Source organism: Desmodus rotundus, chromosome 2, assembly GCF_022682495.2.
Source record: "Desmodus rotundus isolate HL8 chromosome 2, HLdesRot8A.1, whole genome shotgun sequence".
NCBI lineage: Eukaryota > Metazoa > Chordata > Mammalia > Chiroptera > Phyllostomidae > Desmodus > Desmodus rotundus.
The window spans coordinates 158,390,429-158,401,939 of NC_071388.1; the positions used below are offsets into that span (position 1 = coordinate 158,390,429).

At 43.1% G+C, this 11,511-nt stretch overlaps 1 protein-coding gene across 1 annotated transcript in view; it reads left to right on the plus strand.

Moving 5' to 3' along the window:
* GORASP2 (golgi reassembly stacking protein 2) overlaps window positions 1–10,650 on the plus strand; it is a 34,943-nt gene extending 24,293 nt beyond the window's left edge. Inside the window, exons 6-10 of the mRNA XM_024561463.3 lie at window positions 421–553; window positions 2,092–2,215; window positions 6,412–6,498; window positions 7,591–7,701; window positions 9,515–10,650. Of these exons, the coding sequence (XP_024417231.2) occupies window positions 421–553; window positions 2,092–2,215; window positions 6,412–6,498; window positions 7,591–7,701; window positions 9,515–9,855 (796 nt within the window). The 3' untranslated portion in view covers window positions 9,856–10,650. The remainder of the gene's footprint in view (window positions 1–420; window positions 554–2,091; window positions 2,216–6,411; window positions 6,499–7,590; window positions 7,702–9,514) is intronic.
* The last annotated feature ends 861 nt before the right edge of the window (window positions 10,651–11,511 follow it).

Genomic DNA, 11,511 nt, shown 5'->3' on the forward strand with positions numbered 1-11,511 from the left:
AGAACTCTGAGATGTGTAAATGACATCATCACACAAGAGTGCTAGGAGATCTTCCATGGAAAGACTGTGTCATTCACTTGGCAAATAATTATTCAGTGTCTGCCATGCACCAGGAGCTGTCAAGGCATTAAACAAACAAGGTCTCTGCCCTCAAGGACCTCAGCATTTTATTAGGGGAGATGAAAATAAGTAACTGCAGTGTGTTAGATGGTGATCGGGGCTTGAAGAAAAATAAAGGAGAATGAGGGTAATTAGTGTCCATGGTGGAGAGAAGGGTGCTGTTTCATAAAAGCGTGGTTAGAGGAAACCTATGATAAGATGACATGTTTAAAAGAATGGAAATTTGTTTTTATATTTTAAAGTATCAATGAAATGCAAGCTATGATGGATAACAGTATTTAAAAATATATATTTTTATAGCCTAGGGTGTGGCATTGGATATGGTTATTTGCATCGAATACCTACACGCCCCTTTGAAGAAGGAAAGAAAATTTCTCTTCCAGGACAGATGACTGGTACACCTATTACTCCTCTTAAAGATGGGTTTACAGAGGTAAGATTACCACCTGGTAATACCATGAAGTTTCCACCAAAATGAGTCAAGTGTTGATGTGAAGCACTAATTGAGATAGGGCACATGATGAGTTAAGTACTGGTGACCATGTTGAATTTGAATATCCATTTGGATATCCTACAGGTCTGGATTTTAAGAAAGAGGACAAGGCTAGTGATAGGGATTTGGAAATCATCAGCAGAGGGAAGGCAGTTTAACCCAGTGAGTGTTGATAAGAGTTGGTCAAGGGGGTGGCCCTAGGGAGGCCAAAGGACTGAAGTTGGAATCTTGAACATTTCTAGTATTTAAATGGATGGGCAGAGGAAGGGGACCCAGCAAAGGAAGCTTGGGAGAAGTCCCAGAGGAGAGCAAAGTTTCAAGAAAAAGGGAGAAAGAAGGCAAATGGTGAGTGATAAAGTGATGATAACTGGTGCTTACTATTTCGAGAAACTTAGTTGGGAAAGCAAAGAATGCTAGTTGGGTGGGAACTACCACAGGATCAAAATGAAGCTTCTTCAGAAATAAGAGATATTTGCACAGGACTAAAGGCTTTTAGAATGTTTCCATGCAGGCTTCACAGGATGGTTAACTCTTGTCTGCATGACTGAATCGAAACCAAACATCCAAAAAGAAAATGCTACAGTTGCAAAGAAAGGGCTTTGCAACCACTGTCATTTTATGGTACACAGTGTGACCGTGCCCGATTCTAGAGGAAGTGACAAGAACTATGTATAAATACAACCTCTGCTACCTCCTCATCCCCACCACTGGTTCATGGCCAGAGCCCATGTAGTTGTGAGTTCAGACTCCTCTGACTGTAACTGCTCCCCCTAACCAGATGAGCCTGTGTGGGCAGTCAGAAGGCCGGAGGGTGAAGTGGTGGCTAGAGAAAAGGGCCAGTATACAAGTCATGTTCAAATGTGCCAGAGGGCACTGGAGCTGGCAGAAAATATTCAGAGATGAAACTACCCACCCACCCACCTGTCTGTAGAGACTCCATATAGACTCTCTCATTTTCTCTTGCTGGAAGGTAGAGATCTGGCTGCCACATTTATTCATTGATGAGAAAAGATAAAGATGGACTTATGAGGTTAGACATCTTGAGAAACTTACAAGGAATTTACAAGACTTTCAGATGATTTCTTCCTTGAGCAATGAAAGTTAAAAACAAACTGGCTGAGAATTCAGAGAAGAGGAAAGCAGTGATATTGCAAGGGTTAAGTAAAGTGACTTTTGGATGGTCAGGAAGGAGGAGAGAGTAGAATCTCCTCCTAGTGTGGAAGTAGCTAGAACAGGGTGTGCAGCAGGTGAGATGCCATGTGTCGAGAGACAAAGTGACAGAGCAGGCAGAGGTTTGCAGTGCCTGGTCCTTGGCGTGTATCACAATTAGGAAGGAGTGTCTGAAGGCAGAGTGCCAGGTGAAAACTTTTGATAGCTAGTATACGATCAAAAAATATATAGGACTGATGAGAGCCAATTTTTATATTTTCTTTTAAGTAAACCTGAATGGGTTTTTTTTCTCTTTCTTTTTGTGGAAGGTCCAGCTGTCCTCGGTTAATCCCCCGTCTTTGTCACCACCAGGAACTACAGAAATTGAACAGGGTCTGTCTGGACTTTCTATTGGCTCAACTCCACCAGCTGTCAGTAATGTTCTCAGTACAGGTATATAGAAAAATTTACTCTGTTTTTCAAGTCTGCTTTGGTTCACGTAATACTCTTTTCTGTCTCTCACTATGCTCTGCATCAACAGGCCCTGCCTGCGTGTGAAAGTTAGAACTGAGCCACCGTGCACTTTACACACCGGGCAAGCATTTAAACCTTCTCATGTATTTCAGACTTTGGGCCTCTCTTAATATGGCCCAAGTTGTAGGGTCAGGACTCTACCTTTCAATTTTGTGTAATTGCTCTGTTTACTCAACAGATGTTTGCCTGTCTCTAGGTGGTAGACACTGGGGACACGAAAGTGAGCAGGATGCCGTTCCTTTCCTAGGGCTCAGTCTTGCTCAGAAAACATGTGTCTGTCTCCTTTTCTTTATTCCTTGTTCTGTTTATTTTAATTTTTTTAACATCTTTATGTAGATCTAATCCACATACCATCCATTTCACCCATTTAAGGTGTACAGTTCAGTGGGGTTTTTTTAGTATATTTGCAGAGTTGTATAATCATCACTTCAGTCAATTTGAGAATGTTTTATTACCCCAGAAGAAACCCTGTGCCCATTATCAGTCACTCTGTATTTTCCTCCCGAGCCCCCAGGCCTAGGCAATTACTCATCTACTTCCTATGGACTTGCTTAATGTAGGCATTTCATATGTGTGTTATTCTGTTACTGGCTACTTTCTTTTTGAATAATGTTTTTAAGGTTCATTCATGCCATAACATACATTAATGCTTCATTCCTTTTTATGACTAACGATTGTTTAGTTGGATGGATATTCCACATTTTGTTTATCTATTCATCAATCGAGGTACACTTTTTGGCTATTATTAATAATGCTGCATGAACATTTGTGTTCAAGTTTTTTTTTTATGTGAACCCGTTAACATTTTTCTTGATTATATACATAGGCATGGAATTGCTTCATCACGGGGGCTTTTTTGAATTTTATTTATTTTTAGAGGGGAAGGGAGGGAGAAAGAGAGAGAAACAACAGTGTGTGGTTGTCTCTCGAGTACCCCCTACTGGGGACCTGGCCTGCAACCCAGGCATGTGTCCTAACCAGGGATTGAACCAGCGACCCCTTGCTTCATAGTCCAGCACTCAATCCACTGAGCCACACTAGCCAGGGCACATGATATAACTCTTAACTTGGTATGTTGGTGGAGTTTATTTTTCTCTTTCCCCTTTTTTAGATCTTTTGTTTTCTGGTTTTCTTTCTTCATAATACCAAGAGTATATTATATATTCAGACTTTAAGAGAGTTAAATACTGACATGGTTTAGTTTCATTTCATTAATACTTTTCATTCTTAACCCTTTTTAAATATTTATATTCAGAATTTGCTTATATGCCCCTTTGTTCTGGCATGGACTTAAAACAGCCCATTGAGCCCTGACCAGTGCAGCTCAGTTGGTTGGGCATTGTCCTGCAAAACAACAAAGTCACTGGTTCGATTCCCAGTCAGGGCACATGCCTGGGTTGCATGTTTGGCCCCCAGTCAGGGCATGCACAAGAGGCAGCCAACTGATGTTTCCCTCTCTCTCTTTCTTCTTCCCTTCCCCTCTCTCTTATAAAGAAATAAAAATAAATAAAAATAAAAAACGGCCTACCAAGATACACTTAAAGGTCAACAGTATAAACTCTGGAGTTGGTCCCCTAGGTTCAAAGTCCAGCTTTTGGGGGAATTTTTGTTTTATTTTCCAAAGATATATTTTTCTACATGAAACTTTAAATTTTAATGTTTTGTAATTCAAAATTTTAGACATACTCAAAAGTAGGTAGAATAGTTTAATGAACCCCCACTATCCAGCTTCATTATCAGTATGGTGACCTGTACCCCACCCCTATTCTTTGTGAAATGTTTCGCAGCTCTGTTGAGGTGTAACACGCATACCATAAAATTGAGTCGCTGAATGAGTCCGACTCGGTGCCGTCAGTGAGTTTATGGAGTTGTGCGGTCATCATCGCAGTGCAGCTCCAGAACGTTTCCTCGGTGCCGTGCGATAGTGATGCCATCAACATAACTCTTACGTACAGCTAGAAAGGGTTTTAAAGCTTATTTCATTCAAGCAGTGTTTTAAGATATTAGGACTTTTTTCTTATATCCCATCAAAAGTTCCTATCATTTATTCCTGAATAGAATTAGTAAAGGTGGGTTGGGGTACTTCGCAAGGCAGCAGCTGTATCTGTGTCTAAATAACTCTTACCTGCTTTAGAGTATGTGTTCCAGTGTCTTAGGAACGTTCTTCTGATTTTAGGGGATAGCTGACATCTCTCTTCAAGTCCCAGTTTCTTTCTGACTTTTGAAATCTTCTCTTACTGCATTGTAGTTACACTTGTGTTGTCTTATAAGCATATGCACTGAAATCCTTGGCCATATTATACTACAGAGAGAAATGGCTCCTTAAATATTAAAAGAAAGACAGAAATTTAAATACAACAGTAATTGCTCAAAAGAGACTGAGATACAATTTTCATTTTAAGTCAGTTTTAAAATACTCAAATGTTCTAGCATCATAGCATGTGAAAAATTGCTTTTTGATAGGCATTTATTTTTGTGTCTTTGCTTTTAATTATATTGCAGCAAAGTAGCCCAAACAGTAGCTGTAGAAATATGGAAGTACATATTTTTAAAAATAACTGTTTTGTGGATTGATACTTTTTATTTTTTTAATTTTTTTAAAGATCTTATTTATTTATTTTTAGAGAGAGGGAGAGAAACATCAATGTGTGGTTGCCTCTCATGTGCCCCCTACTGGAGACCTGGCCCGCAACCCAGACATGTGCCCTGACTGGGAATTGAACTGGCGACCCTTTGGTTTGCAGGCTGGCACTCAATCCACTGAACCACACCAGCCAGGGCAGGATTGATAATTTTTAGATTATGAGTTTTAGAAAATGAATATATCATTTTGAAATGGCATTAATCAGTGTGACCTTTTTGGTACACCACACACACATGCACTTCCTGAGCACTTTCGTTGCTCAGTTTCTCTGCAGAGAACCGAACACCATTTTCCATGCCGTGTATTTTACTGATGTGATTTTTGTCTCCCTTCCTTTTCCTGCCCTTCATTAGAATATGAACTTCCTGAAGGTAGTGATTCCTATTTTCATTATGCTATAAAGTGACTCAGGGCCTAGGACAATGTCTGACATATAATAAGTACCCCTGAAAAACTTGAGTGAATGAACCCACCTACCAACCATCCAGCCCCTTTGAGAATCTGATAAAAGCAAAGAACCCTCTTCTACCTTCGCACGCCTCCAGTTTCTGCAGGAAAGTGAATAGATGAAAAAGTAAATATCTGAAGATGGTTCCTTCATACTTTGGGGCACAGTTTATGCCTGCTGCTACTGTATTTAAGCAGATCTCTATAAGACAAAATCGAGAATCCATGTGCAGTATTACTCTTGTTTTGTCATCAGCAAAACCTCCCTATCAGTAGGTGATGATCTTTTTTGGGTGTCGTTATAACAGTTTCTTGTACATGAAGAACATAACCTCCTCACACTAACATCAGTGAAAGTGGGAATGTACTAGACTTCAAACTGTCACAGAACCTACGGTCAAAGAGAAGTGGAGATTCAGGAAACCAGGTTATTCTGTCCATTTCTGGAGGTTCACCTGCTCTTTTGTCTCTTTCCGGTCATCTGCATCATTCTTCTCTTTCTGAGACCAGCATTCACCGTTTCACAGGGCACATCCCTCGCAACCTTCCCTCAGCCCTAGGTCCCATGGTTTCTTAGTTCAGGAGTCCAGTGGAGATCGGGATCCTCTTTTTCCTTTCCATTACTCTTATTTATTTATTTATTTATTTATTTATTTATTTATTTATTTAAAATAAATACTTGTGTTCTATTTCCAAATTTTTAAAACAGTTTTCTTATCTAACCCTGCTTAGGTCAAGTATAAAACTCTCATCCAGTGAGTTCGGCTGGGATGCTTTGAAGAGCCTCCCGCCCTCTCAGTCTAGGCTCTGTTAACAGCTTTTGTTAGGGGCCTAGGGCAGAGTAGGTGAACCAGCTCTGGCACCCAGTAACACAGCCAGAAACCACCTAAATGAAGTCTCACAGAGTGAGGACCTGGCCACTAGGGGAGAGGGGAGACTGAGCACTGCCTTAATATATATAGTCTGTTTATTCTTTGTCAGCTGAGTCTGTTATCAGTTCTTAAATACTGTGCTTCTTTTTTAGGTGTACCAACAGTACCGTTATTGCCACCACAAGTAAACCAGTCCCTCACGTCTGTGCCATCAATGAGTCCAGCCACTACATTACCAGGTAAGCAGCAGCAGACGAGAGGTGTGTGTGATAACGGCATTACTGACCTTTTGCATCTTAAAAAACAGTGAAAAAAATCTTACACCTATTATATGATGACTTTTTATGTCTTTTAGTCTTGTTTTACCTCTGTAGCTTTGTGATAAAGGAGAGCAAGAGGTAACAAGCTGTTAGTCACCACCAAGGCTGCTGGGCCTTGTGCTCCTCACCTCTGGCCAACTTACTCGCTCCCGCCCCCCACCCCCATGCCGCAGGAGGCAGGGGTATGTGGGAGTTCTGTTCTTCAGCCCTTCCTTAGCTGGGGCTTCCTAACAGTTGTTCTCCTGAACGCCCGTTGTGCCCTAGAGGAGAGCACTCCTTAGTTGGGGCTTCAGTAGCTCGAACGTTGGACTTTGGTTTGTTTCTCTTACTGTCTCCAGTGAAGACCAAGTTCCTTCATCCTGCACATAACAACCAAATACTATTTCAGCGATCGAATGTATTTGCATTGTGAGAGACTTTAATCGTACGGCTGAAGATGTTATCGCACAGACATATTAAACCGTAATTAATCCGTTAGGCAAGTGTGTACACACGCAAACACAATGATAAAGCAGGTGTAATAAAATGTTAACGTTTGGGGACTTGGAGTGAAAAGGTGTATACGGGGGTTGTTTATGTCAACTGATTTTTGTAACTCTTAAGTCTCAGATTATCTCAGAATTTTAAAAAGGCGGCGGGGTGGAACAGCCAGAGAGACAGTAAACTCAGCCAACAGCAGCACAGAGTTCAGTTCCGTTTGCTACGGTGCTTGCTGGGGTAAACGAGCCCTTTCTTGAGACACTCGGGCTTCACCATTCTTGCTCTGGGGTTTAGAAATGCTCGTGTTTGTCTTCACCCTCACCCACATAGCCACCTAGCCACTTAGCTATAGAAAGACCTTTTGCTTCAGTGAGATTTTGTTGTTAATGTTGTTATAATACAAAGCTGCCACATAGTAAGTGGACTTACAGTTTTCTCACTTCAAAGTGGGTAGTACTTTTTTCAACACACAGGAATTGAATGTTTTCCCCAGGGAAACTGGTTTACCTTTTGTTCTCACCTGCTCTTTAGGTCTGATGCCTTTACCAGCAGGACTGCCTAACCTGCCCGCCCTCCCAAACCTCAACCTCCCCGCACCGCACATCTTGCCCAGTGTCAGCCTTCCAGAACTCGTGAACCCGGGTATGTCGCCCATCTTGCCTCCCTAGGACTTTGCCTAATAAAAAGCTGTATCCAGGAAAGTCAGTCCTCCATTTCAGTTTTTTTCTGGAAAAGGCGATTAAGTTTAGTAAACTTTAGCTGCTTCAAATCAGTATTAATCCATTTTAATTAAAAAGCTTTAAAAATAAGAGGAAGAAGTGTACATTTGTGATTCTCCCCTGCATGTCCTCCTCTCCTCCTCTTTTCTCCTCCCCGGCACCCTGACAGCTGAAGCCCCATAAAGGCCCGTTGCAGAGACAAAGAACAGGTGTCTGGCATTGCACGGCTGTTACTACAGTGGGTGGACGGTGTGCGGTTCGCCGGTGGGGGTCAGTGCACGTCCTGTGCTCCCCCTTGTGCTTTGGGCGCCGCCACCCGTGGTGCCTGCCTTGTGACACGCGCCCTTGCTCAGCTGCCTGGGCTTGTTTAACTCATACTTGTTATTTAATATGTAGTCTCCATTGTTAGCATGTTTTTATAATAAAAACTGGGAAATTTTAGCCGCAAATAGTTAAATGAGCAGCTATTCAAAGTGCTTACTACACTCAGATTTTATGCATTGGTGACAGTGAAGCAGCAGAGTGTCCCACTAGTTTGCTCTTCCAGTTAACGGTCACCCAGGTTACCTTTGACTTTGAGGTGGCCACATGTTGGGGCTGACTCTGAATCGCTGTAAACTCTAATGCTTACTTACTATCTTAGCGCTCCCTTTGTCTTTTCTTTTGTGCCCTGTATTCTTGGCTTTTTCCTCTGCCCTTTCCCCAAACTGACAGGCAGACTCCAAGAGCATTGAGGGTTTGACCAGCCCAGTGGTTGCCCTTAGCCTGTTGTACAACCTGCCTTTCCTTTGTTTCTTAGAGAAGTGAAGCTCTTGCCCTGGCCAGTGTGGCTCGGTTGGTTGGGCATTTTTCCGCAAAGCAAAAGGCCACAGCTCAATTTCCGGTCAGGGCACGTGCCTGGGTTGCGGGCTCGGTCCCTGGTAGGGGCGAGTACTAGATAGAGGCAACCGATTGATGTTTCTCTCATTTACTTTCTTCCTCCCCCCCCTTTTAAATTAATTAATTAATTAAAATCTTTTTTTAAAGAAGTAACTTCTTTTCCTTTATTGTGCATTTTTAAATCATCACAATAAATCCCCCAAGTGTAAGTAGTTGTCCTCAATCCTGGGGCTTGAGCAGAGGCTGGGTGCTGACGCCGAGGCTAGTACAGGGGCTCTGTGGCAAAGCCCCTCCACAGGCTCCCCCTAGGGCTGGCCTCTCTGCCGCCTCTGCCTGCTGGCGGTCCAGGGCAGCTCTAACCCAGCGTGCAGCTGTCCTGGGGGAGTGGGATTCTGTCCAACACTCAGGGTAGCTGCGTTGCCTGCTGGGTGGGCTGCTGTCTGTCCCCACTGGGAGAGCCGTTTCTTCCCTGAACAGGGCTGCATCGCACGGACCCTAGGTGTCTAGGAGCCTAGAGGTCGGGAACCTTTCCTCCTGTGCCAGCTGGTCTTACAATGAATACGGGACGGGCAAAAAAGTAGGTTTACAGTTGTGACTATGTGAAACACAGTTTATTCTTATGTTGTTATTTATTAATTGTATTATTTTCCATGTGAACAACTGTAAACCTACCTTTGCCCCACCGTGTGTTTAACTCTGTCTTGGCCTCCACTGAGGATGAGTGGAGACTGTGATTTGTGTTGTCTCTCCTCTGCCTCAGTTTCCTTGATGAAATGCAAATAAAAATAGTCATGTGACAATGACTGCTGCTCTTTTAGGGCTGGGTGGATATATGATCTGTGCCATTTTTGTCCTAGGTTTGCCGCCACTTCCTTCCTTGCCTTCCCGAAACTTACCTGGCATTGCAGCTCTCCCCATGACGTCCGAGTTCCTCCCGTCATTCCCTTTGGTTCCAGAGGTCTCTTCTGCAGCAGGCTCAGCGGAGCTGCTGTCCTCCCTCCCGCTCACCAGCAGCCCGCCCTCTGACCCTGTCACGACCACTGCAAGGGCAGATGCTGCCTCAGCACTCACACTGGATGTGACGCTCCCAACTTCCAAGGCCCCCGTCACTGTTGAGGACAGAGTCAGCGAGTCCACCCCAGCCAGCGAGAAGCCTGCTTCTGTGGGGACGGATGCAAATGCCTCCGAGTCACCTTAACTTGGAACCGTCTTTGGAGCTGGCGCAGTGTGCTTATTTAACCGCGGAAGCAAGTCTGGAAATGCAGACTGTCATTAATTTCATACTAGTTTGTACCGTATCTGTAGGCGTCCTGTAAATAATTCTAAGGGGAAACAAGCAAGAGGAGCTGGGATTGTATCCTGCCAGGTCAGGGTGGGTTCATGGGCCGGGGAGGGAAATGTCAGCAAGTGCTTTGATTTTAAAACAACCAAAAAGAATTGCAAGGGTGGCTTGCTGCCGGGTTTCCACTGCCGTTCTTGGGGGTGTGTATCTTGGGAAAGGTGGTGACAGGGTATCTGCTAGTGTCCCTGTCCCTCTGCTGCTTCTCTGTAAGAAAATGAAATATTTTCTGCCTAGTACTCCCATGGAACATTTCTTGTATTTTATAAATCGTTTGTGAGAATGCAGACCAGCTCACTAAACCGTGAAAGGAAGATACCTTCCTTTTTGTCTTCGTGAGTCATGTATCTCTATTAAGGTTTACACGAAAATTCCAACTAAAGATGTTTGTTAAAGTTACACAGTGTGCACTATTAATTGAACATCTTTTTATTCAGCCTGTACACAGATCCTTGTTTTGAGCTCTCGGAATTACTCAGACAACATTTTGTAACTGCTGCTGTCGCTTTATACATCCACCATAAAATGGCATTTAAAAATAAATAAAGGAGGGGTCGCACAGTTTTGAAACAAAAGGTGGCACTTTGTGGCCACTTCAAATATTACAGCTATACTGGGAGAGCATAGACACAGCAATAAATTACAGTAATTGGACTTCTCTTGTGGTCTGTTCAGTCCCAGCTCCTGGGGCCGGGTGTGCACTCGTCACTCCCCGGTGGGCCTCACGTCCTCAGTGCAATTTTCACGTGTTCGCTTTCTCCTGAGTGTTCTAAGAGATGGTAAGTGAAGTCGAGTTGATTTATTGAATGAAATTAAATGTGTATTGTATCTCTTTTTTAAATAAGTCAAAAGAAGACCTGGTACTAGCGTGAACGTGGCCGAGAGAGCAGTACATACAACTCCGACCACTCGGCTGAAAACCGAAGCTACCAGCTCCAGCCCGGAGCCTCCAACCGGAGGCCCAGTGCCAGCCAGTTTTTAGAATATCCATTTCTGGGTCTAGGTTTATACTTAAAATGGTCCAAAAAGCTCCAGCTGTAATTGTAGCATCTTCTGTTTCCATTATAAATATTTCTAGAAAGTTCTCTCAGTTAATCCTATTTCTTGAAAAAGAGCTTATAACAGGTAGGGAAAATATTCACAAGTATATTAAACGTTAAAAGTTTTTTACTTGCAAGGACAGGAAAAGTTGATTAAGTTATTACTTTCTAAAAGACGCTCATGTTAAATTTGTGTGTGTGTGTATGTATATGAGGTACCTTAGTGGAAAGCAAGTAATTTTTAAGATTTACAAAATGATTTTTTACAGCAGTCCCTCCAGTGCAGTCACTCTCAACTCTTGGGAGACCACAGTTCATTGGTAAGGATGACAGCCCTGGACCGTCGGCACTAAGCTGTGGGGAGCGGGGCGCTGCTTAGCGCTCACTTGGAAGATAGGCACCGACTTGGCCTAGATTGGCTCATTGGATACTCGCTTATTTTAGATAGTCTCTGCTGCTTTCAGAAAAACCAGTT